Here is a 23,884-nt window from a genome sequence, read left to right on the forward strand (position 1 = left end):
TTTAGCGTAAAAGCTGTAGTTGGATGGAGACAGCGAGCTTGGCTCTGTCTAAGATGATGTATCTTATTTCTTCATCTATATTTAAAGTAATATAAAACTGTCACTAGCCTCTGCTTTTAGTGTTTAGATCTCTTTTAATCTCGGTAAATTTATGTGTCTGTTGTTATTTTACATCTTGTGTTTCCCAGTTCCACATTTGTCTTGTTACGTCTGCTCCTTGCGTGTATTCACTTCCTGTTTCTTCTCGCAGGATGTCACCTGTGTTTCAGTGATTGTTCCTCTGAGACTTTAGAGTTTGGATTATCGTGGTCTGTAACCTGTTCTCCATCTATTCAGCTCATTTGGCACCTTCAGCATCTTAATGCCAGGAACTGTCCTGGAGTCTTTGATGCCAGGATACACACAATTCATCAAGGATGTGTTCTTGCATCTGTACATTACATTACATGTCATTCAGCAGAAGCTACTCCACCCCATCAGCACACAATTCTGTCAGTGATGTCACATTATTCCACAAAGAAAATCTGGGTATAAACAGAAAGATGGGTTTGTTTATAAGAATTCCACTGTAGCTTACCAGAACCAGGCTCTTTTGCTGACTTTCCGTTCAGTATGAGTTCCCCTAGCCTCCCCATGATCCCCCAGTGACTAGATATGGCGATATGTGTAAAGTAAGCACTGGGTATCATTGTCCACCATAGAGAAGATGAAAGCTCAGACAGGTCAATCTGGAATCTTCCCTTTATGTCCTCATACGGGGAAAGGTTACCTCCCCTTTCTCTGCTGTGCCGGCCCAGGTAATTTAGCTGAAAATGATCTACGACTGTGAGAGCGCCCCCCCTTTTTTTTTCCTACAGAGACATCATGGCTAGCAAACAGTACTGTGAGTGAGACAAGGTGCTGTGAAGCTGAGGCTGGCGATGAACGCAGTGCCCCCAACCACAGACTTTTCACCCAACTTCCCTCTGGGAGGCGTTACAGGTCTCTCTGCACTATTGCAGAACTGTCATGTAACAATCTAGGATTCTAACTTTACATGACCCAACACTCCAGAACCTAACTTTCCAGGATTGATATCAGGTCATGATTCACCCTTTGTATGTGGAAATGTCACCTGTCACACAGTTTGTATGTTCGTGTCATGTTTGTGGGTGTTTTAAGCATACCATCTCACTGTAATTCAAGGCACCTACAAATGTATCACACCTGGTATCCTGTATCACAAAGTTGAGTCAAAGACAGAGAAAGTTGAGTCAGAGTCAGAAAGTTGAGTCAGAGTCAGAGAAAGTTGAGTCAGAGTCAGAGAAAGTTGTGTCAGAGTCAGAGAAAGTTGAGTCAGAGTCAGAGAAAGTTGTGTCAGAGTCAGAGAAAGTTGAGTCAGAGTCAAGGAAAGTAAAACATGGCCCACAACCTCACCATCTTTTAAACACATACACATACTCAACAGGAAGTCGGCCTTTTTGAATTTTGGCGTCCATTTTGGCTAGTTGCAAATCTACGTACGTTCCTACAAATCAATGTACGTTCCTACAAATCTATGTAGGAGCAATGTTAGCATTGTTGTCCAGAAAATGTTTTGCGAATTCAAAACGGCGTGGACATGGCAACCCCTTGGGCCAATTTCGACCATTCGCCACGATACAGGAATTTCCCTATAACTTCAGCATAGATTGAGTTCCACCGAATTTCCCCCCGAAACTTGCCGAGAAGACCATGGCCTCAACTCAACAGGAAGTCGGCCTTTTTGAATTTTGGCGATTTGCACCCTTCGTAAATGAGCTAGAAACATCGATAAGTTGTCGAAAGTTGTTTTTTTCCCCCACTTTTTGTTCTCTAGGCCGGCCCCCTATTGACCATACTAGCTGTTCATTGGCCCCCAGGTCATTTGACTTTGACACCCCTGATTTAGAGTGTCCACTTTACCTAATCCCCATATTACATGTGTTTGGACTGTGGGAGAAAACCCACAGCAATTCTTGCTGCCTTTGCCACTACTATGGTCATCAGTAGTGGTCATCAAGACTAAAGATGTGCTATATAAATACAGACCATTTACCGTTTACCTTACAAGCTTCAACTGAAGGCGCACTCACTGTTGCAAGTACGTGAAGCAATTAGCGGCTTTGCAGGATATCATCGTGGTCTAACAAGACGATGACAAAGAATAGATATGTGACAGAAGCCTGCTGTGTGCTTTTACTGCAAACATACTTTATGGCCATTACCATGGTTGCCATGGTAACCTTATACAGACTATACAGATCAAAGTAAGGTGAGACACACGCCTGCTGCGTGGCTAGTGTAAACACAATGTGAAAGAAAGTTTTGGATATATCCGCAAATTGAATCAAATTGCCCGAAAGCTTTGACATGTCACAATTTTTCTCGGTCCTGGTGTGCAAAAAGTGAAAGAATCTGAAGTAAAATAAATATTTACCATCGCAATGAGGTGAAACTTAAAGCAGATTGATGACAGTGGTTTATTATTCAGTATTTACCCTGGAACAAACTTTAAATGAAGGTTGTGTGGCAGAAAAAAGAGAAAGATATTATGAGGATGACTCATCTACTAAAGCTGCTGAAGTTGCATCTTTGGGGACTTCTATAGCATTCACTTCTCTTTATCCTGTTATTACAGACACGTCAGAGGGAGCTGCACGGCCTCAGCTCAGCTCAGTGAAGGTGCGGGGGCTTATGGGAAATGGCCTTTGTTAAAGACCATTAAAAAACATAAATATTGGATCAACAATAATAGATCGTTTTTCCAAAGGAAGAAAAACAACTGTTGTCTTAATCCAAACGTGAATTATGCACGATGATATAGAGTTAAGAAACTCTCTGGACCAACGATGTTTTTTTCAGTCATCGGCATAATGAGGAATATTAATGTGATTTTTGAATAGAATATTTTCAAAGGAAAATACGGAAGTAAACAAAGATCAAGGCTAATGTGATAGACAACATACGTGACGCGTTGAGTACATCTTTTTCTATACCATCATAAACATCCATTCATCCATTTATTTATTGCTTTATCCTCACTGTCATAAAATGGCCCATATGGAGCCGCCCAACACGAGCTGTGGAGCCGTGTCCCTGCTGGTTGGCGTCCATTTCGCATTTGCTTCTGTCTTTTTCAATTATCGCCTTTGGGAAAAGTTGGGTCCAAAGTGTGCGGCAGTCATTTCCTCTTCCACGCTTCCTCCAACTAAAGTTTCCTCCGCTCCTTTTTGGCCAACTCTGCCACGATGAACGTCTAAAATCACACGATCACTGCCTTCATTTTATAGCCAGTACCTGACTCGGGTGTGTGTGTACTTAAGTACTTAATCCCAGTTCCCTTCTTTGATTTCCATTACTCCTCTTCTTCTTTTTCTTTAGTATCGTTAACCCTCTGTTCATTAAAGGTCCATGAACTGTCTTAGAGTCTGTCTTTGTTGCCAGGTTACAGGTCGGTGCAACTGTATTTGTGCAGAAACCAAACCAAAAGGTGTTCATATAGAACATCTAACAACCGGTGGTACAGCCTGTTGTTGTAAGCCAGGGGTGTCCAACTTATTTTCACTGAGGGCCACATCAGCATTAATTGTTACCCTCAAAGGGCCAGATGAATGTAACTAAATGTAACCAAATATGATGTAAAATAAAGGTAACTACTCCGTTACATATTGCTAAATAGCTTTCTGTCACGTTCGTCAGGTCTTAAGTTATGTTCTGTTTTTTTGTCTTGTCACATTTTGTTTCTGTGTCTGTGTTGTAATCCAATCCCTTTCCCTCTCGTTCCAGCATTTCACTTCCTGGTCCCTGCTCCCTGCATGCCTGCCTGGTTCCCCCTGTGCACCATGTGCGATTGTCTGAACACGCCCCTGATTGTTTCCACCTGTGTGTAATTAGTTCCCTCCCCTGTCAGTATATAACCCAGCCTGTTCCTCCCTTCTGTGCCAGTCTGTCTTCGAGCCTCTGTGTGTAGATTTCATTCCAGCGTTTTTCCTGTGTCCTTCCTCGTGTATGATCGTTGCCTGCCTTGATTTTGGATATTACCTTCTGTCTATCGGATTTGTACTGTTGCCTGAACTGCTTGACCTAACTGTGTACCGAACCTGTTTCTGGACTCCTTGCCACCCTGTGTACCGAACCTGTTTCTGGACTGCATTAAAGAACTGTGAACTCTCCTACCTTTGTTGTCGTGCATTTGGATCCTATCCTGTCTGTATCCCCAGTCGTTACACTTTCTGCATTTATTACGTATTCAAGTTACACATATGATGCATTATAGATGTAGCCTGGTCCGCGATGGTGATGCTGTCACTTTGCGGGTAACGCAATCGCCATGCATTGTGGGAAAATGCAGTTTATGGTCAACGCACGCCTTAAAGCAGCGTAGGCCTATTTTAACCCTGGATTTCCACTGGACGCGGAACGGCCGCGGAACGGCGGTATTCACGGAAGATCGCGCGATAATCTCGAACGGACGCGAGTTCGCGAGATCCAGCGATAGACTGTGTGTATAAAGTAAACAACAACAACAACAGCTTCTTTCATTCTCCGACGTGGAAGAACTGTTGATCTGGTGTCATAAATGATTTTTCATTTGGTGGTTTCTCCACTTCAACAATCAGTCTCTCGTCGTACATTATGACTCTCAGAGACGCTCTGATTAATTGACTGTTTACCTGGCAGCAGCGGTGACGACGTAATGTTGATGTGAAGTTGTGACAGGCGATATTACCTGCGTATTGTGTTTTATTTTGAAAGGGGGGCGGAAATGTTTTACTTTGATTCTGTGTCGCTTTCCTGTCTGGTGCGATCTGCTTCGTTGAAATGTACGAGGTTCAGCAGCGGCAACGGGAAAAAATGGAACTGATTCCTATCGATAGCGCTGCGGCGCGGCGAGCCGCTTCCGGGCCGCTGCTGAGACGCGCCGCAGTGCGGCCGGTGGGAATGCTCACATTGATTAGAATGGAAGCGATTTGCAACGGCGACCGCGCCGCGGCCGTTCCGCGTCCAGTGGAAATCCAGGGTAACACAGATTTTTAAGACCAATGAATCACTCGCGGGCCACATAAAAATGATGTGGCGGGCCACATCTGGACCCCGGGGCCTTGAGTTTGACATGTGTTATATAAACTGACTGTACACACACATTAATGCACATGCATGTCTGTGATATCTCACAATTTCACAAAGAAACACTGAGCGTAAACACCAAAATGTGTTTGTTTACAAGAACCCCAGATTACCTCACCAGGCTGTGTTTTTTGTGTGTCAGTTCAGTTTTCTATTAGTGCAACTCCAAATGAATAGAAGTCAGTGCAGTGTCCTAAGAAAACCTGAAGCAAACCTGTGTGTGTGTGTGTGTGTTTTTGTGTGTCTGCCAGGGTCTGGACTTATCCAGGCTATTGTAGCACAACACTTCCCAGTCCAGTATGTGCCACACTCCGTGGTGACGCAGTCGGATAACGCATTACGCAGTCGGAGAAGTATAATGTGGCCTTAAAATGGTATGGTCCGGTCAGGGTGGAGCCACAACAGTCAACTGATTGGGCAACAGAAAAATGTCACTCTTGTGCAGTTGGTATTCTCATACAAAGACTTGACGTCTTGTTGAGACAAACAACCCTGTTAGGCTTTAAACACAACACGGAGGACTCAAATGTTCAACTACAAATTAGGGTATCAAAAGGAATTTATTCCACAAACAAAAATGCTCGCACGGAGGATCGAAATTTATACTCAAAAACGTGACTTTTACTTGGTGATGTGGTTCTTGGACGACAGGACTGTGAAGCAATAGCATTAGGTAGGGGAACACAGGTGAAACCAATGAGGGGGCGGGGTTAGCAATCTCAAGGAAGGAAGTCAGGATTTGAAAACAAAGGGAAAAATAAGGTGCATTATGTAATAAATCATAAATCCTCCTAATATGTCACAGAGACTCAGGAATAATGTTCATATAACAAACTGAACTCACCAACAACAACAGTACAGACTAAATATTTGCATTAAAAAAAATCTTTTGCAGACTGCAAATCATGTTTATGTTTTGAAATCATGTTTTAGCGTCATGTGGCGCCACCTACCGCCGTCTACCAATCATTGCAGTCAGTAGAGTCTCAGCTGCCGAGCAAAAACGGGTTGCCAGTTAGGTCAGAAAACCAAACCTAAAAGACCTAAAAGGTATTTTGAATTTGAATGTAGTAACTGTTTTTGGCCACATTCTTACATATGGCGCCTTTAAGGAACTGTTGATGTTTCAGGGTTTAAGGAGATGTATTTGGAGATGTTTTGGGAATTTAGGATAACTGTTTGAAACTTTTGTTACCATGAAGAAAGGTTACATGTTTTTTTCCATGTTCCCTGTTATATATATATATGTATATATATATATACATATATATATATATATATAAAGACATACAATCAATCTAAACACATGTATAAAATAACGCTCAGAACAAGATCAAATTGTTTTTCCATGACTGGACTTTTTGTAAGAATTAAAAATAAAGTGCATCGTGGTGATTATTTCAGTTATAATGAGTTCCAGAAATGACTTTTTCCCCCCTTTTCCTTGATAAAATGTCCCCAATGTGGTGGCAATTCTGCTGCCGCTGGTGGTGATGCTGTGAGGAGGGGGGTGATGAGGAGGAGGAGGGACACCACTAGTTAATAACCCCTGCTGCTTCCCCTGCCTGACAGCAGTCTGAGCGCAGAATGTGCGGGATTTCTCCACCAGCGGAGCTGCGTCGTGGTGACCGTGCAGCAGCAGCAGCAGCAGCAGCGGCATCATCATTTCTAACATCCAGTGATTCCTCCAGGAGCGCGCCGTGAAGTCTCGGTCACACTCACTCACTGATCCACACTCGCAGGCGCTGCGCGTTTGTCCAAGATTCTTTCCTTCTTTTTCCATCTGGGGATTTCGAAACTTGCGGGACTTTACCGTCGCAGACAGAGAAGTGGACGCAGGGGACGAAGGGACGCAGCAGGGGGGGGGGGGAGGTCAGTGAATGTAGCGGCCAGGCAAGCGTCTGTCTGCGGGGTGCGCAACAGCGGCTGGACCGGCCGAGGACGCACCAAGTGCGGTCACACGTCTCCTTCTCTCCGCTCCTCGGTGTCACAAACAGGACAAAAACATGATTGTCTTCGGGACTTTGCTGCTTCTTTTCCTCTCAGGTACGTGCAGCATCTTTAATGACGGTCATCACAGGCGTCATTTCTCAGGTTTTAAGTCACACTTTTTTTACTTTTTCTGACACCTCTCCATCAGTGTGTGTGGTGCAGCTCTGAGGTCATGGACCTGCAGGGAGAAAGAGATGCTTTAAAAAAAAAATTCCTCCCAACTTTGTAAACATACAGCTATCATTTCATTCAAATAATTTGTTTATTATTAATAAATAAATTGAGGTTTTCTTTCCTCTTCGTTCCACCATGAGAAATAAATACTATTATTATCTACACAAACGTCACTAGGCTACGCCCTGAGCTGAAAGTTTAACCTGAACAAACACACACACACACTGTCACATGTCTGCTCTATATCATTATTACATTTCCCCCTCAAACACAGACACACACACACTGTTTCCAAAAAGCTGAAGTCCATCCCATGATTTTTTTTTAATTTTGTGACTAAATCACATAAAAGAACAGGAACTCAGCTCTTTGTTTGCCTTCAGTGACATTTTAAAATCATCTGTCGATGAAATAACCTGAAGCGAGGAAACAATAATGACATTATATGATATTTATACGTCTTGATTTTAAAACCACACAGTCTGTGTGAACGTATCATCGCCATGTAAAGTAAAGAGTGGCAATAATTCACTTTATGAAGCAGCTCTGTGAACAAAGGAAATTATCCAGGCTCAATTTAATTAATTTGATTAATAAAATAAAATAAAATAAAATAAAATCAATTTGCTAGATACACAAAGTCATCTGGAGTGAGGTGTTACAGTAAAGTGGGAACCTTCCATTTCTTCACTTTACAGTATATTAATGTACATTTTTTAAATTTTATCTGCACAGGTCGTTTGTTCTTTCTCGTTTCTCAATTTCTACTGATGAGTGTGGACTGTTTCTATGATAAATTAATTGACTCTGTTATGTGTGGTTTTAAAATTAAACGACTGATGAAGATTCAAAACCCAAACTCCATAAATAATGACAAAAACATTCACCAGGATCTGCTCGTCCTGTCACTCAAAGCGTCGCTCTGTGAACAATGGCCTCGCTGTCGTCTGTGGACGACCTTGTTGAGTTCACCTCCTTGTTTCTCTTTGTGTGGTTCGTGTGAGAGTTGATGAGTGTGTGTCTGAGCCGTAAACGCTCGTGAGTGAAAAGAGAGGTGTGTGTGTGTGTGTGTGTGTGTGTGTGTGTGTGTGTGTGTGTGTGTGGGGTGGGGGGGACTGTGGTCAGGTCCGGGAACAACCATTGTGTGCTATGACATGGACGAAAGGCATCAGCAGGCGTAAAGTAGACTTGACAAAGGTCAGAGTGTTTGTGGGTGTTGATGATCCGTCAGGTCACCAAATCGATGATTTGTGATTATAATTGAACAGAAGAGAAGGAAAAAACTCGATTAGAAAAAGGTCAAATGTGGAGGAAACAAACCTTTTTTGTTGTGAAGATTACCTGGACCTGAAGATCAGTTAATACCACAATAGGTTAGTTTTTTTAAATGACAATCAGAGTTCAATGCTGAGCTCAGTGTGACGAGTGGCTTTTGAAGCCATTCACTGACTTTAAGGAAATAAATCACTGGAAATTCAAACCTGATAAACATGTATAAATTTTATTAAATGTCTTGGTCAGAAACCCCCCACATAGGGCTGGGGGCGATATGGCCTCAAATCAATATCACGATATATTGATATTATCACGATATTATGTCATCGCCTAATTTGCATTATTGGCCATTTGCCTGATATAAGCATGACAGCGTGACACACAGATATCAGTACTGACACATATTAGCCATAACAAATATGTGTGTTATGTTTGATATGTATACTCTGAACATGTCCGAGTGTCTTAAAGGGACATGAATATAACGGTAGCCTGCCTACCTACACACACAGTCAAGAACTACTTTTTTTTTTTAAATTATCGAACGGCAAAATGACGTCGATTATCGTCGTATTTCTTCTATAACGGTGGGTTTTCAGTCAGATCACATCCCTTTATATTTGACTGCACCGGTTGCTTCATGTTGGTGTTAATGTCAATTTAAATATATATGCTTACATATATTTTGTCAATAATTAGGTTGGGATTTTCACTTCATTTTTATTGTTGCTACCGTTTGGTAGAAAATTGTCATTTATTGTGGCATTAATCAGAAATACTTTATTCACAGCCGACAGTATTCTAATTAAATATAAAAACATGATATAAAAGTACCAATATACAGTAGATAGACAGTAACTAATGTGTAACATAATATCTATCTGGTAAATATGCTAATGATCATTGAATCATTTGTGAGTGTTATTATTTCCCTATTAAGAAATCCTCATTTCTTATTTTTGCATGAGTTAAATGACCCGTGGAGCTCCGCAGCTCTTGTGGTGTGTGAACCCTGCAGGTGGAGAGTGAAGACATTCCCCTACAGAGGGTTAGTGTGTTGCAGCACGGCCCCTCTGTGTTCATTAGCCATGTTAATGATTGTCCAGCTTGTAGTGACACTGTAATGTTGAGTGACGGCCTCGTATATCTCTGTGTGTCTCTGCGTCACCCATCAGCCGCCTCCTCCTCCTCTTCTTCCTCTTTCTCTCTCTCCCTGAAGGCTTTCAGGTAGCGTCTGATTTTTCCTTTTTGGTCTCAATCTAAATTCCCCCTCGGATTCAGTGGCGCGTCAGAATAAATTGTTCGAGTCGTTCAATGAGGAAGTGCAGCCAACCGGCACCGGTGTGCAAACACATTTGGAGCGGTGGTGGTTGACGTCTTATCGGTGCACAGGCAGGTGTGTTTGTGTGTATTTATAGGGGCTGGAGGGGTGTGTGACAGGGCTCCTTCTGCGCCACTTGTGGGTTTATGAAGACCTGTACTGATACCAGTATTTTTAAGAGAAACGCTGCCCACAGGGAATATTTACCATGTCTTTTGGATCACATTTCTTGTGGAAAACCAGCTTCCTCGTGAGAGGGATGAAGTTTACATAAACACACTTATTTTGGACCTAAATTACAACAGAAAATTACAATTTTTTTTTCATTGTTTGAGCAGAAAGCTCCCCCCAAACCCCAACAAAGCATGTACAGAATGATTCAATGAAAAGGTAAATTGAATAGTTTATAATATCCATGTCTGAGGCCCACCTCACATTAAGAAGTGCTGTTGTAGAGAATGTAGAGAAAACTTTCTTTGTGTTTTTACAGCTTTAAAATGTAATATCCTTTTACATTATACGTCCAAAGCCAACACTACTTGTTTTTATGGCTTCATCACTGCATATATTTAAGCCTGAAATATTCAGTACCTTAGAACGCACTCAAACATGTTCAATCCACAGAGCATACAAACTATTAAATCTACTGCATTATAATATGACATTAATATGGAACATTCAAAGGAGCACTCCCACAAAACCTCTCTAAATCTTCTCTTTCCAAGTACAGCTCTAACTGCTGCAGCCTGGTGTTTTGTTCACTAGTTTAAAATGTATAGCATACATTTTTAGGGCCAATAAAGCTATTTTAGCAAAGTCATTAGCTTAGCTTTTTCACTGTTGGGTCAAAACTTTTCAAATTGTTTATTTAAAAGACATATTTATCGAGACGCACCAACATTTTTTGGCGTTTTCAGTTTTTCGGCTTAAAGACTTTTAACACCGAAACAACACGACCAAAACCAAAAACTGCAGACAACACATGTCTGTCTATACCCGCTTAGAGTCTGTCCAAGATTAGTTTGGAACACCAATAAAATGGTTCCAACAAGACATGAGTACACTGTGGACAGCACCTATCATCATCTGTTATTCCCTTAATTACAGCGCTAAAGTGTCTTCTACACAAAGATTGAGACCAATGATTGAAAACAATGAAAAGTGCGCTCTTAAGAGTCTGTCAACACGTTTTACTAAGAGCTGCTCAGATCCCCTGCATTTCATAGCGACTGTGCTCGATCTTCTTCATAAAGATCAATACTTGGATGTGGGGATAAAGCTGCGCGTAGAGAAATGATCCAGTGTGCGTTTGATATGGAGAGCCCGATTGGAGACTGAGAAGCGCACGGCGCAGGGGAGTTACAGAAAAAAAGGCTTGTGTTACGATGTTACTGGTGTTAAGATTGAGGTAGAGTTAGTAGGACCCGTAATACAGATGAGACGAGAGGTGAGAGGAATTACCCCGGGCACATATGGGGCAGGCAGACACAAAGAAAGTGCTGTCCTGAGACATGGTGGGCCACCAGAAACGCTGTCTGAGGAATTGGATGGAGCCAGTGGTTCCCGGGGTGGCAAGTGAGTGTCCCCATGGGGTGCCCCCCACATTTCGGTGCATCCCTACATATTTGTGTGGTTCGAGTAGGCATGAGCCGATAACGTACGAAACATTAACTGGTCAAAATGAAAATGGAATAATGATACCATCCAAAACCTATATCTTGCTATAAAAGTGTAAAAAAAAAAAGAAAAAAAGATGAGTCATGTTTTGGGCTGTATTTCTTCTTATAGAAACAGAATATGTTACGCAGTGGACACATTTAATAAATAAATAAATGTCCCTTGTATAGAGGTGTATTATCATTTAGTTGAATATCTCTTAACCCGAGATATTGGGTTTAATCGGTGTAGCCGGCTAGAGGCTAAATGCTAAAAATATTGACTTGGATCTTTCAGTTGTGCCCTCTAATGTATGTTTACGTCTCCCATCAATGGCACAATGTCTATCACATCTCAACTGAAAACCACAAATATTACAGTTTAGTCACCTCACAGCTGCTTAAATGTCCCTCAACGCAGCTGTGTAATAAGATTTTGGTCCCCACAACATACTGTATGTACTAAGGAAGCCATACCATCCTCCACACACACAGGTGTCAGGTGTTTCAAGCTGTGGTCCATCTTCCCACTGTAACACACCTATTACTGATGATTTCACAGCACTGCAACGGTGTGTGTGCTGTGAATAAAAAGGAGTCCATCGGGTGGGCAGAGAGAGAGAGGGAGAGAGAATGTATTATAATCTGTATTGACCTCCAGTGACGGACACTGACGTCTATGAAGAGAAATGAGGCCGGAGAAATGAGCTTCATAAACCTGCTTTGATGATAATTGTAAAAAATGGGAAAAGGAGAGGCGATCATCCCGGGTCAGAGGAGCAGAGGGAGACTTGGAGTGAATTTGAGAGTATAAGGTGAATGAACTTGGTGAAAGAAGTGAAGAGAAAAATCCATCTTCTACTTCTGTCACATTCAGCAAAAAATGTACAACCTATGTGACCCCCATCTACCTGCTTTAAGCTGACTGGCATGTGTGTGTGTGTGTGTGTGTGTGTGTGTGTGTGTGTGTGTGTGTGTGTGTGTGTGTGAGATACATTTCTTTTTAAAAGGAATGACGTATCCAAGGGGAAGTTTGGAGGTCTTCTGTGTGTTTTGTTGATAACTGGGATTTGGAACTCAAACGCAGAAGTGGCAGATGGTGCCTCTACTTCCTTTGCCATGTGTGTGTGTGTGTGTTACTCTTGGATACACCAACTCGTTGTCAGACACGAGTCCCTGAAGGTAGCACAGCTCAGTGTGGTCACAGCCTGGGCTGATCCCAGGTCAGCTGTGGCCTGACCTCAGGCCCATCTGCTATCACGATGACAGATGTGTCGGAAACTGGCTTCAGATCTGTGCCTGGAGCCACATTCTCCAGTTAGTCTCTCTGACAGACCATCCTCCTCGTTGGCACGAGAACCTCTGCCAGACATTTCGGGTCACTACCTTACATCCAAAATATGTCTGGACAACTGGATACTTGTTTCTACTTATTTTATCGTAGGAGAAAGGGCTTTGTTTTTGTCAAATATAAAGTAGGTTTAAGAAAATCCTAAGTGACAGAAGGTTGAAAATTATCAATAGTTCAAAAATGTGAAATAAGAGATTATAAAATGTATTTTTGACAATGTGTTAAAGAGTTCAATGCACTTAAGAATTATATTTTTATGTTATTTTAAAGGTGCCAAGATGTAAGAATGTGGCCAAAAATCAAATTCAAAATACCGAGGTCTTTTAGGTTTCGTTTTCTGACATAACTGGCAACCCGTGGTTGCTCGGCAGCTGAGACTCTACTGACTGCAATGATTGGTAGACGGCGGTAGGTGGCGCCACATGAAACATGAATTCAAAACATAAACATGATTTGCAGTCTGCAAAATATTTTTTTAATGCAAATATTTTGTCTGTACTGTTGTTGTTGGTGAGTTCAGTTTGTTAGATGAACATTATTCCTGAGTCTCTGTGACATATTAGGAGGATTTTATGATTTATTACATAATGCACCTTTAATTATGAAAGTAGAAGAGTTCATAGTTGTTAATGCCAGTTGTCATAGACTTTCTGGCGACATCACACTGCTGCCGCTCACCCCCAGCGACAAAAAATGTGATGAATGTCACAAAAAAATCCATGACAAATCACACCCTTGCACAATTCTGGGTGTGATTGTCATTGTCATATTATCATGCAAAGTTAAAAAAAACAAACAAAAAACCTATATAGAAGGGCACATGTGTTTCCATCATGATACGGTTTGGTTTGGTTTGGTACAGTACGGTATGGTTTGGAATGGTAAAGCCTTGCATCAGGCTTGCATTTCTACTGAGAACAGTACAACAGACAACAAAGGAGGACATCCAGCAGCTCATTTTGTTTCCAGCTCGGTTTGTTTCAACAAGACGCCAAGCTTTGTATGAGAAAAGACCTTCGTGGGATATTTACTCTGATCTCAAGGGGAGTGACGATTTTCTGTCGCCCAATCGGCTGACTTTTGTGGGTGGAGCCACCCTGACTCCACCCACCCAGAGAATGGAACTGTTGGGTTATTTTGGTACTGTTCATAATGAAAGACACACACACAAAATACACCGTGCTGTACCAGACCAAACCAATCCAGTTTTCCCCTGTATAGCCATTCTGTCTTATGGTTAGTCTGTCAGCAAACTTCTACCTTCTACACTCAATTTCTATCATCTTTCTAAACATTGTCCTGAAAAATACATGTCCTCAATTACTGATTTCAGGTCTTCTTCAACACAGAACGATGTCCATTTATTATAGTTATGGTCCTCTTTAGTGTTGGGTCATATGACAAAACCTTAGTGCAGCTATTTCCCAAACTGAAATGTGAATTCTGAGAATCCTCAGAAGTCCACCCAAACCTTGACTCATGACTCTGATCAACACATGAGACCAGGACTAATCATTTTCATGAATATTATTGTTTTCTTGTGAACACGGGGATGCAATAATTCAGTGCAGATTAACAATCGATCCACTTCACTTTATTTCTGAACTTGTTTACACGCATTACAATTGGGCTCCATGTAATCATGTAATATTTGAATGATTTAAGTTCTGCTGTACTAAGCTGCTGCTATACTAGGTCAGATAAGAAACAACACATCATTCATACACCCTGGCTTCATTTTATTCCTCATAAGTGCTTCTTAAAATATATCGTACACACTGTATTTTGCAGTAATTTAAAACATGACAAAACTGAATTAACTCATTTATATTCAACGTCGTGACCCACTAGGGAACTGCTGCCTCAGTGGATGACCCATCCCTCATTGTCAAATAGTCCATGAACACCAAGTTACGGCACAAAAAGCATGTTTTTCCTCATATAGGGATAAATATGCGCTCAATAAAAACATCCCAAAGCTGCTCAAAAAACAACAACAACCTGCACCAAATCTACAAACATCTGATATTAAACGTTGGTTTGCTACCTGTCGCTTGTCTTGTGGACACCATCGTCCATTCCAACGATATTACTGTTTTTTATATATATATATATATATATATATATATATATATATATATAATTCACACCCCCTTTTTCAATGATACAGAACATGAATAAGACATCAAGCCACTTCCAAGCAGCACAGACAGAAACACAATCAACACAAACTGTTGATTATTGATACGGTGTTAAATGAACACTTATAATAAAGCTGAATAAATGTACGTTTTAGATCACTCTGGATGCAACTTTATGATCAAAAGCAATCTTTCCTAAAGCGACCAAAAAAGCGACGGTACCTTCCTTAAAATTGCAGTTAAGTTGCAGGAACACATGGATGTGGAGGCAGCAGCTTTAACACTGAGTTCCTCTGCAAAATATAAAGGAAAGTGGGAGGAATTCATCATTGTCTGAGACCTTTTCAGCTATTCAGACATTATCCATTATTTTGCTCTTTGATCATAATTGCACTAATTACAGAGCTTCTCTGCTACCTCGGGTTTTTCATAAACAAGGAAGTGAGGAAAATGAGAATGTCGAAAGGCTTAATGATTGAAAATCTCCGGGTGTCTGTGAAATGCGGTGCGAGCTGCAGGTGACTCACTAAGTCTCGTAGAAAAATCATTGTGGTTAATTTTGGACGGGGAGGGGAGGTCATTATGTGGCACAGTGATGAATCGAAGCACAGCACACACACACACATCTTTGATTTTCTGCAAACCGGCGATAGAAACGCCTACATTTTTATTATTAGATTGGTTGACCTTCCTTTGTGCTGCAGAACTTATTTTTCTAATATGAAGAAGTTATTATTCTGTTAAGATGACACTCGGGTTCCTTTCAACGGCTGTAAAACTCCATCCATAATTGGACCTTCCTTTAAACATCATTGTTAGCTACATGGCACAGTTAAGTATTCAGAATATATGGTAATGGTCTAATTGAACATTACTTATGCTGCGTTTCCATCATGGTACGGTCCGCTTTGGTACAGTACGGTTTGGAGTAGAGGGTAAAGGTACTGTTCTCCTGACCCAGGGCTTTACCATTCCAAACCGTAACCGTACTGATCCAAACTGGACTGTACCATGATGGAAACGCAGCATTACAATCATTTCCCAACATTTGAGAGTGAGAACAATTCTTGTCAATCACACCTCTCTAAAAATCCTTTTTGGGTAAAGTTTTCAGTCACATTCCACGAATCCAAAAAAAACAATAGTTTTCATTTTTGAGTGAAAGCATGAAACATGGTGATAGTACATTAGAGTAAACCTGTCACAGACTCAGAGTGTGCTGTCAGGCTGTTGAAGCACCAGAAATCATTTCCTCTGACAGTCAGTAGTTTACAGATTTCTGTCTTTTGAGCTCGTCATCTGTGACAGGTAGAATTCTTGGCAGTTACTTTCTCTCCCTCTGCTTCATTTCTGCAGTAAAGGCTTTAATTCTAATTCTGAAAAATGCAGCCTGCAACGTTGACATCATAATTAACCCTTTTGCACTAAATGTTTCTTTATTTTGTTTTCGGACGCTTATTCTGTCAATGAATGTATTATTATTTAATAATAAGACTGATTCTATGATATATAGTGGAAGTGATGCTGGTAAAGGTAAATCAGAACCAGTACTACTCCATTATGGCTCTTTCAAAGCACTCGGCAAATAGCCGCTAGCTAGCTAGTTAGCTAGCTGCGTTCATAAATGGTCAGTTATTTTCTGACATTAGTGTTCAAAGCTCAACGGTCCTTTGGATGTGTATCAAACCAACATATTCCAACACATTCCGACATTGTGACGTGCTTATTCGCGAAAATATATTACAACAAACTTGTATATCTGCAGATGTGACAGCCATCTTTCGCTGAATTCGCAAAGCATCATGGGTAATCTCGCCAGAGCTCACTACATTTTGAGGGTTGATTAGCGCAAAATTGAACTCCCCCTACACGAGAATGCGCAACATTTAGGGTTAGGGCAAAAATGTAGGGTTAGGGGAGGCCTAAATACAAAATACTACAAAAAATACTAATACTAAATACAATATAGGAAGGCAGGGATAATCAGACACAGGTGAGACAAATAGGACAAAGGTGGAACACATTAGGGCAGGGCAAACAGTCAACAGAGAAGACGAAGAGGAAGTAAAACTTGACAAAATTACACAAGAAAGAGAATTTTTTTTTAGAAAAACCCAAGGTAAAGAAAACAAATGTCTAACGATTAGCGCCTGGTTAAATCCAGGGGTCATGACGCTAACGTCATTAAAGCCTGGGACACAGTGGACGTGTGTGCAGTGCGTCACTGCTGTGTCGTTGATCTACTGCGTCTCACACCTCTGCTGTTTACATACTGTAGGGTGTGTGTGTGTGTGTGTCTGCTGCGTTGTAAATTTCCATGAATACGATTATTTTCAATATGCCTCCGTACTCAGCTAAATGTCAGAACTCTAGGGTATAAAGAGGTGCGTCCGTCGGCTTTGTAAATATTTGACAATAAAAAGCCCTGTGATGAAATAAATCGATTTGGGAATGTTTTTTTTGCTTTGAACCAGGTAGAGGAAGTTGTGTTTGTCACATGTTTGACAGAGGTTTACACAGAAGCTGTGGTGAAAGATTCACCGTGAACTGAGCATGTGCAGGAAATAGGCTGCAGTTTCCCCACGCAGACAGTTTGGCCGCGCCGAATACATGAAAACAAGTTTTTACGTTGCAATTATATAATCACAATCGTTTAAGAATCATAATCATTTCCTTCATAATTGGAATAAAATTGAATGGTGAGGCATCTCAAGATTCCCACAATTAGCAATAATTGCTGAGCGGCTACTCACAGGTTCGACTTCAGGCAGATTGACCTTTATTTCTCCTGTTTCTGTCTCCACTATAAAGATTTTATACCTCCATAGAAAAGCTAATACGTTCAGGCCTTGAATTTGTTGATTGTTTCAGGGAAGTCACATTTTAATTAAGAATGAAACTTTAAAGCAGAGCTATGCTGGATTTTTACCCTAATGTAAGGACTTCTGAGTCCTTGTGATGTTCAATTCAATTCAAGTCAATTCAAGTCAAATCAAATTAAGTTTATTTGTATCGCATCTCTCTACTCTAGCATCAGTGGAGAGAAAAAAACTGCGTTTTAACAGAAAGAGAAATCTGTGACAGAACCAGACTAAAAGATGCGTAGCATCTGCCTAGACCGGTTGGGGTGAAAGCAAAAATGGGGGACAGAGGAGAGGTGGAGGACAAGAGGGAGCAGACATACGACAACTTTGTCAAGTTATAAGTTTAGAAAATACAGTTCTGAGTCCGTGATGACATGGTAATAGAACTACAGTGTCATTTATATAAGCAGCAGCAGAGATTGTTGATAAAGAATGACTGATGTCTGTTGTGGTCATTCTGCCTGTGAATCCCAGAGTTATGGTATTTAAAGGGTTTTGGGGGAAAAGGGGGAGAGTATATACTACTACTCTATAATAATACACTAAAATTCACCATGTAGAAACCAGGTAAATACCCAGTATTTTTTTTTACACTTATTGGTCTGTATCCAGTAATGTCCAATAAACATTTAACAAGCTTAGTAGCTCCTGGATTAAAACGACAACAAATCAACTGTTATTCATTGCGGGGGCGCCAGAAATGTTTCTGCGGGCCGCCATTGGCCCCCGGGCCGCACTTTGAGAATCTATTCTTTATACAGTTACATTGCAACGTGTCTTTGATTAAATTTTGTCACTGTCATTTGATTTTGCTCGTTTTGATACCACGCAGCCTCACAGTGCAGTGAGGTGCTAATTATTCCCGCTATGACTCGGTCCCGGGCGTTCCCCCGTGTGATTACATGTGTTTTCATGCTTCACACTTTTTGTTGTTTTCCTTGTGTTTCCTTGCAAATGCTGATGGTGTTGCTGTTTTTACAGATGACTGTCTTTTCATTATCAGTTCAGTCACTCCAGTCGTCGTTATCGCTTTCGCGTTCGCGCCGAGCAGTTCCTCTTCTCTTTGCCCCTTAAACGGATCTAAAATCTGAAACACGTCGCAGTGTTTGTCACCCAGAGAAACAACACACCAGAGCCAGCCGTGAGATTTTCCTCTGCCTCGTATTTGAACAGAGGGGACGATGAGATCTTATAGTACACGGCGTATTGTAACCAGGTAAGTCGGTGAGGTGGTGCAATAAAAGTAGAATTGCACTGTGGATTAGCTGCACATGTGTTTTGTGCTTGAAACTAATCCAGCAGCTTTCACATGAAATCCAACCCTGTGGCTCCTGGTGGAAAATACACTGTTTCTTATAATTATATTATAGTATTGACTCAGAATTAATGTAGTAATGATTTATTGATGTTAATGTGCATTGTTGTGACAAGGAGTGCTTTAAGTGTAGCTGCAGGTCACGTAACAGTATATTGATCTATTTTTCACACTTCACTGCTGCGTAGAATTTATGCGTATTTTTTCCGTCTTCACACCCAATATGAACATGTAAATGTAGAGAGGCTGCAAATTGCTGGACTAAAAGATGCAGGGCCGTTTCTAGCTGTTTGGGGGCCCTATGCGAGATACTATTTGGGGGCCCCTATTTTTTCAAACTCGAGGTAGAGATTCCTAACTTACATGCTTTGCAAATATATGCATAATGAATGCATCCAATACATGCAAATAAAGACAGGTACTTTTAATTCTCAAAAACATAATAAAATATGAGTCTGAACTTGCAGTTTGGGGCCCCCTGGTGGCTGGGTTAGCTTCATAGTCCGCATATAGCAAGAAACGGCTCTGAAAAGATAGCATGCTGTATATATATATATATATTTATACATGCATTGTCAAATCTCTTGTACATCTGTGCAGGTTTATTTTTATAGGGCAAATTGAATCTATTTGAATCATATTACTCTGGAATCATGCGTCAACACCACAGGCCCATACGACGTGTCAGTCTTTGTTCCACTAGCTTTAGCGGTTTAAAGTTCTCAGTCTTAACATCAGATGTCCTGCAGTTGGACACCACAGGTGCCGTATAATGCCGTGAAAAGGTCACAGTCCACTTCTTTTGTGGTGATTTGTTCCTCGGGTTCTTTGTCTCTCATCGTGTGTGCTTTGTTGTGTCAGTAGGTGGTGGTAGTAAGCCGAGAAATCCGTCGGCAAAAAGAAGAGACGATATAGAAATGGATGGACTAATGTTCCCATAACGAGTGATATTGCTGCAGTTAATGGTAGACACCCTTGGTGTCATAGTGAGGCCGTGAACTCAAGGGAAAGAACCCACATGCACAACACACACACACACACACACACACACTGCTGACCCTAACAGACCTTTACATAAGTGCGGATGTGGAAAGTATGACTGCTTTTAGGAAGAGGCGAACTGAAAATAAGCACTGACCGCACATCTGACTGGATATGATGTTAAGCTTTGAATTGTTTAAATAGTAACTGTATTCATGGTAAATTGCAAGAGAGTACGCAAGAACACACACATACTCATCTCACGCATTTTTTGATTATTATTATATCTTTTTATATATCCGATTTTATATATCCGGTTACTCTTATTCCCTTGCTGACTGGAAATCAGGGATATTTATAAAATCCTTAGACTTCCCTGCAAAACTTGCTTTTATTCGCCTTTTCATATTCCCAGCACAGGAGCATTAGATTGTGTGAGAGCGCCTTCAACGAAGTGTCCACTGCGTCAATTCCCGTTACTGTAACAATGAAGGCAGGAGCTCAGGGAAAGCACCCTTAAAAGATAGGCTCACTGTGCTGAAGGTGCTTTATGAAAAAGGCAGAGGCTTACAAGCAGAGGAGATGACAGGCAGACACACCATCAGGCACAGGAAGCCGACAGTTAGGTCCAGGGAAGACACACAGGAAGTGACAATGTGACAACGCGTGAGGGGGGAACACAGACTAAACAGGTAGACATCGGTACCTAACAGAGGATACTAATTGGGATGGATGGTGTAGTGGGGCAGGAAGTAAGACAACATTAACAAAGGAGGTCGATCATTTCATAGAAAGAAAACAAATAAAAATAAACGAGACACCCTGGAGTTTGACATCAAGGATCCAGCTATCTGGCAAATAACTCAATTATTATAACAAACTGCAATAATTTATTATGATTAGTGTCGATTATGTGTGTTTTTTCACTCAGTTGTTGACACTTAAAATTGTACAGTAGCCTATATTAGCAAGGAATACTTGTTATAAAGTGAGATAATTTTGCATTAAAGCAGACCTAGTTCCAATTAACGCTGTTTTTAGTGTGTATCTTCGTCATTACCTTGTTTAAGAAGCCCTGAAGGTTCTAAACAAACAGTTCAGCCACTGCTAACTGAGAACGCTGTGTTTTATTGTAATCTCGAGGCTCAGCGAGATCTCTGAAAAAACCCGGTCCGGTTACGTAAACAGCGGTTCTCCTGAACAGCAGATCCTCCTGCTCCGGGCACTAGTCCGGGCACATCCGGTTGCGTACATTGAACCGCAGAAGAAGAATAACGTCCGTTGTGGAGGTGTTTCACTTGCGACAGTGTCTTCTGACTCTGGGTCTGACTCCGGGTCAAAGGTCGTCAAAGGGACTGCGGCGGGGAGTCGTGAAGAAGCTATTTTTAAACACTGTTAAAACAATGTTTTGATAATGAGTAGCAGTGCATCCACCGTTCCAGAGGGGGGAGCTGTGCTTCTGAGAGCGGGTGTGCTGAATATGTCACTTCCGGGGTACTGGCCAATCACAACACACTCTGTCTTCTGGGTGAGAGAGTTGAGTCTGAAATATCGCGGCTGGGGAACAGCGTCAGAAAAGAGGATTTCTATCGGCTCGTTTACAGCAACTAGGAGGTTTTTGAGCATAAAAACAAGTTAATGTATGTAAGTAGACCTCCATAACTAACATATATGTGCAACAGGACCACTCTATGTGACCTTTAAATAACAGTTTTGTAATCATTTTAGCATTGGAACAAACTGCATCACTTGCTCATTTGTGTCCCATCTGTTCACACCAGGTGGGAACAGACACAGCCCATTCATTTGGATCCTGATGCAAGACAAATGTGGACGACTGACACATGTTTATCGCCGCTGTCCTTTTCTGTTTTAGCTTCACCTCCATGGTCACATAACAGTGGTTGAGATCTGAGGGCTCATGGACAAGGACTTGTGGAGCTCAGTGAGCTACAGCACCTGTGTCACTATAAAGAGGATGCGGCCTCTGAACAAAAAGAAGCTCATTGAATCAAACGAGGCACCAAAATGAGGATTTTAATTACGTGGGGTAGACACCAATCATAAAGGAACTAGCATGTCCATATGGGCCCCATAAGGGTTATATTTGGGCTGACAATATGGGTCCCAAGCTGGTTTGTCCACGGTGGTACCACACTTTCTAGCCTACCTGGGTACTAAAGTGGGTTCTAAGTGGGCATGGGCTTGGAGTGGACAATATTGTCAGCCTGAATATAAACCTTATGAGGCCCAAATGGACATGCTGACTATTGGAACTGTGACAACCTAGATCTAAGTCAACGTACAAGAGCTTCAATACATTTGAAAGATGTTCTTTCTCTGCAGAACCTAAAATCAGCAGATTTATTTATCAGGCATGGGCATTTCAAGCAAAAGTGCTATTCAACAGTCGATAAATTCCTCTAAGCTCAGATATTTATCTTAGTTTAATGGCTTCATGGTGCATTAAAATGATAAATGTCATCACCTTGTGGTAATAGATGCACACGTTTTTAACTGATGAAGACACTGTTCAGGTTTTTTTTTGAAATACAATCTTATATAGTTACATGAACGGATCCGCTTTTTAAAAATAAATGAATAATCCATTTATTTATTCACTTTTAACATGTGAATCTAATCGTACATATGCCTTGAGGTGCTATACTGCAGACATAGATGGCTATTACATCTGTACTGTATTTTATTGCCAACAATATAACAGCTGACCTTGCCCATAAATCTGTTTAAATGCTAATTTACGATCAAACGTGTAGAAAACAGAGCTTCACATTGCATCCAGGCCTGAAATGTAAATGTAAAAGTACCAATACTTTGTTGAAATATTACTCAAGTAGAAGTAAAAGTAGTCATCTGAAAATGTACTCCAGTAGAAGTAAAAAGTAGTTCATTTGAAATGTACTTTAAGTAAAAGTTACTTAGTTACTTTGCGTGAGGTGTGAGGGTAGTCGAAATATGACAAGGGCTCAGAAATCCAAAACTACAGGATATGACGTCACTTTTGGCCACGCCCTCTATGTTCACGCACCAGTGCTGGTGATAATCACATCATCATTGGTCTGGTTCTGGTGTATATTTTTTATTTTTACTTTTTTAACTAAGTACAATACTTGAGTCAATACGTACTCAAGTAAAATACAAAATCCTGATTTTAAATTGTACTTAAAAAATACAAAATACCCCAAAAAAAGTATTCACTACAGTAACCTGAGTAAATGTATTTAGTTACTTTCCACCTCTGAAAAGTACTAAGTTGTGTGCAAACTGCACTCTCACCACTAGATGTCACTAAATCCAACACACTGCACCATATTAGTATTATGGAGTCATCATAGCAAAATTAGACTGTGACGTATTGTCTTGATCTGGGGAACGAGCAGCCATTGTTTCATTTTCAGCAGTGCCTTCTTCCACCATGTGAACCTTCTTGTGTATATTCCAGCACACAGCAGTGTTTTTGATGTGCTATTAGCCTGTCAGGGGCTTTGACACGGAGCCAGAGTGGTCTTCTTTGTTGGCTTCAGCTCTCTCTGTAGCACGGAATAAAGCTGTTTGGACTAGTGTCACAGTCGAGGAAAAACAAATACATCAGAGTATTACATGAAGGTTGATGAAAAAAAAAAAAAAAATACAAAATAGCATGGATTCTAAGAATTATTATTATTAT

General features: G+C 41.0%; 1 protein-coding gene across 1 annotated transcript in view; it reads left to right on the forward strand.

The window, feature by feature from the left end:
* Positions 1–7,048: 7,048 nt before the first annotated feature.
* Positions 7,049–23,884, forward strand: part of gfra3 (GDNF family receptor alpha 3) — a 55,190-nt gene continuing 38,354 nt past the window's right edge. Inside the window, exon 1 of the mRNA XM_083906028.1 lies at positions 7,049–7,173. Coding sequence (XP_083762154.1) covers positions 7,134–7,173 — 40 coding nt within the window. The 5' untranslated portion in view covers positions 7,049–7,133. The remainder of the gene's footprint in view (positions 7,174–23,884) is intronic.

Source organism: Microchirus variegatus (assembly GCF_963457635.1).
Source record: "Microchirus variegatus genome assembly, chromosome: 19".
In the NCBI taxonomy this organism is placed as follows: domain Eukaryota; kingdom Metazoa; phylum Chordata; class Actinopteri; order Pleuronectiformes; family Soleidae; genus Microchirus; species Microchirus variegatus.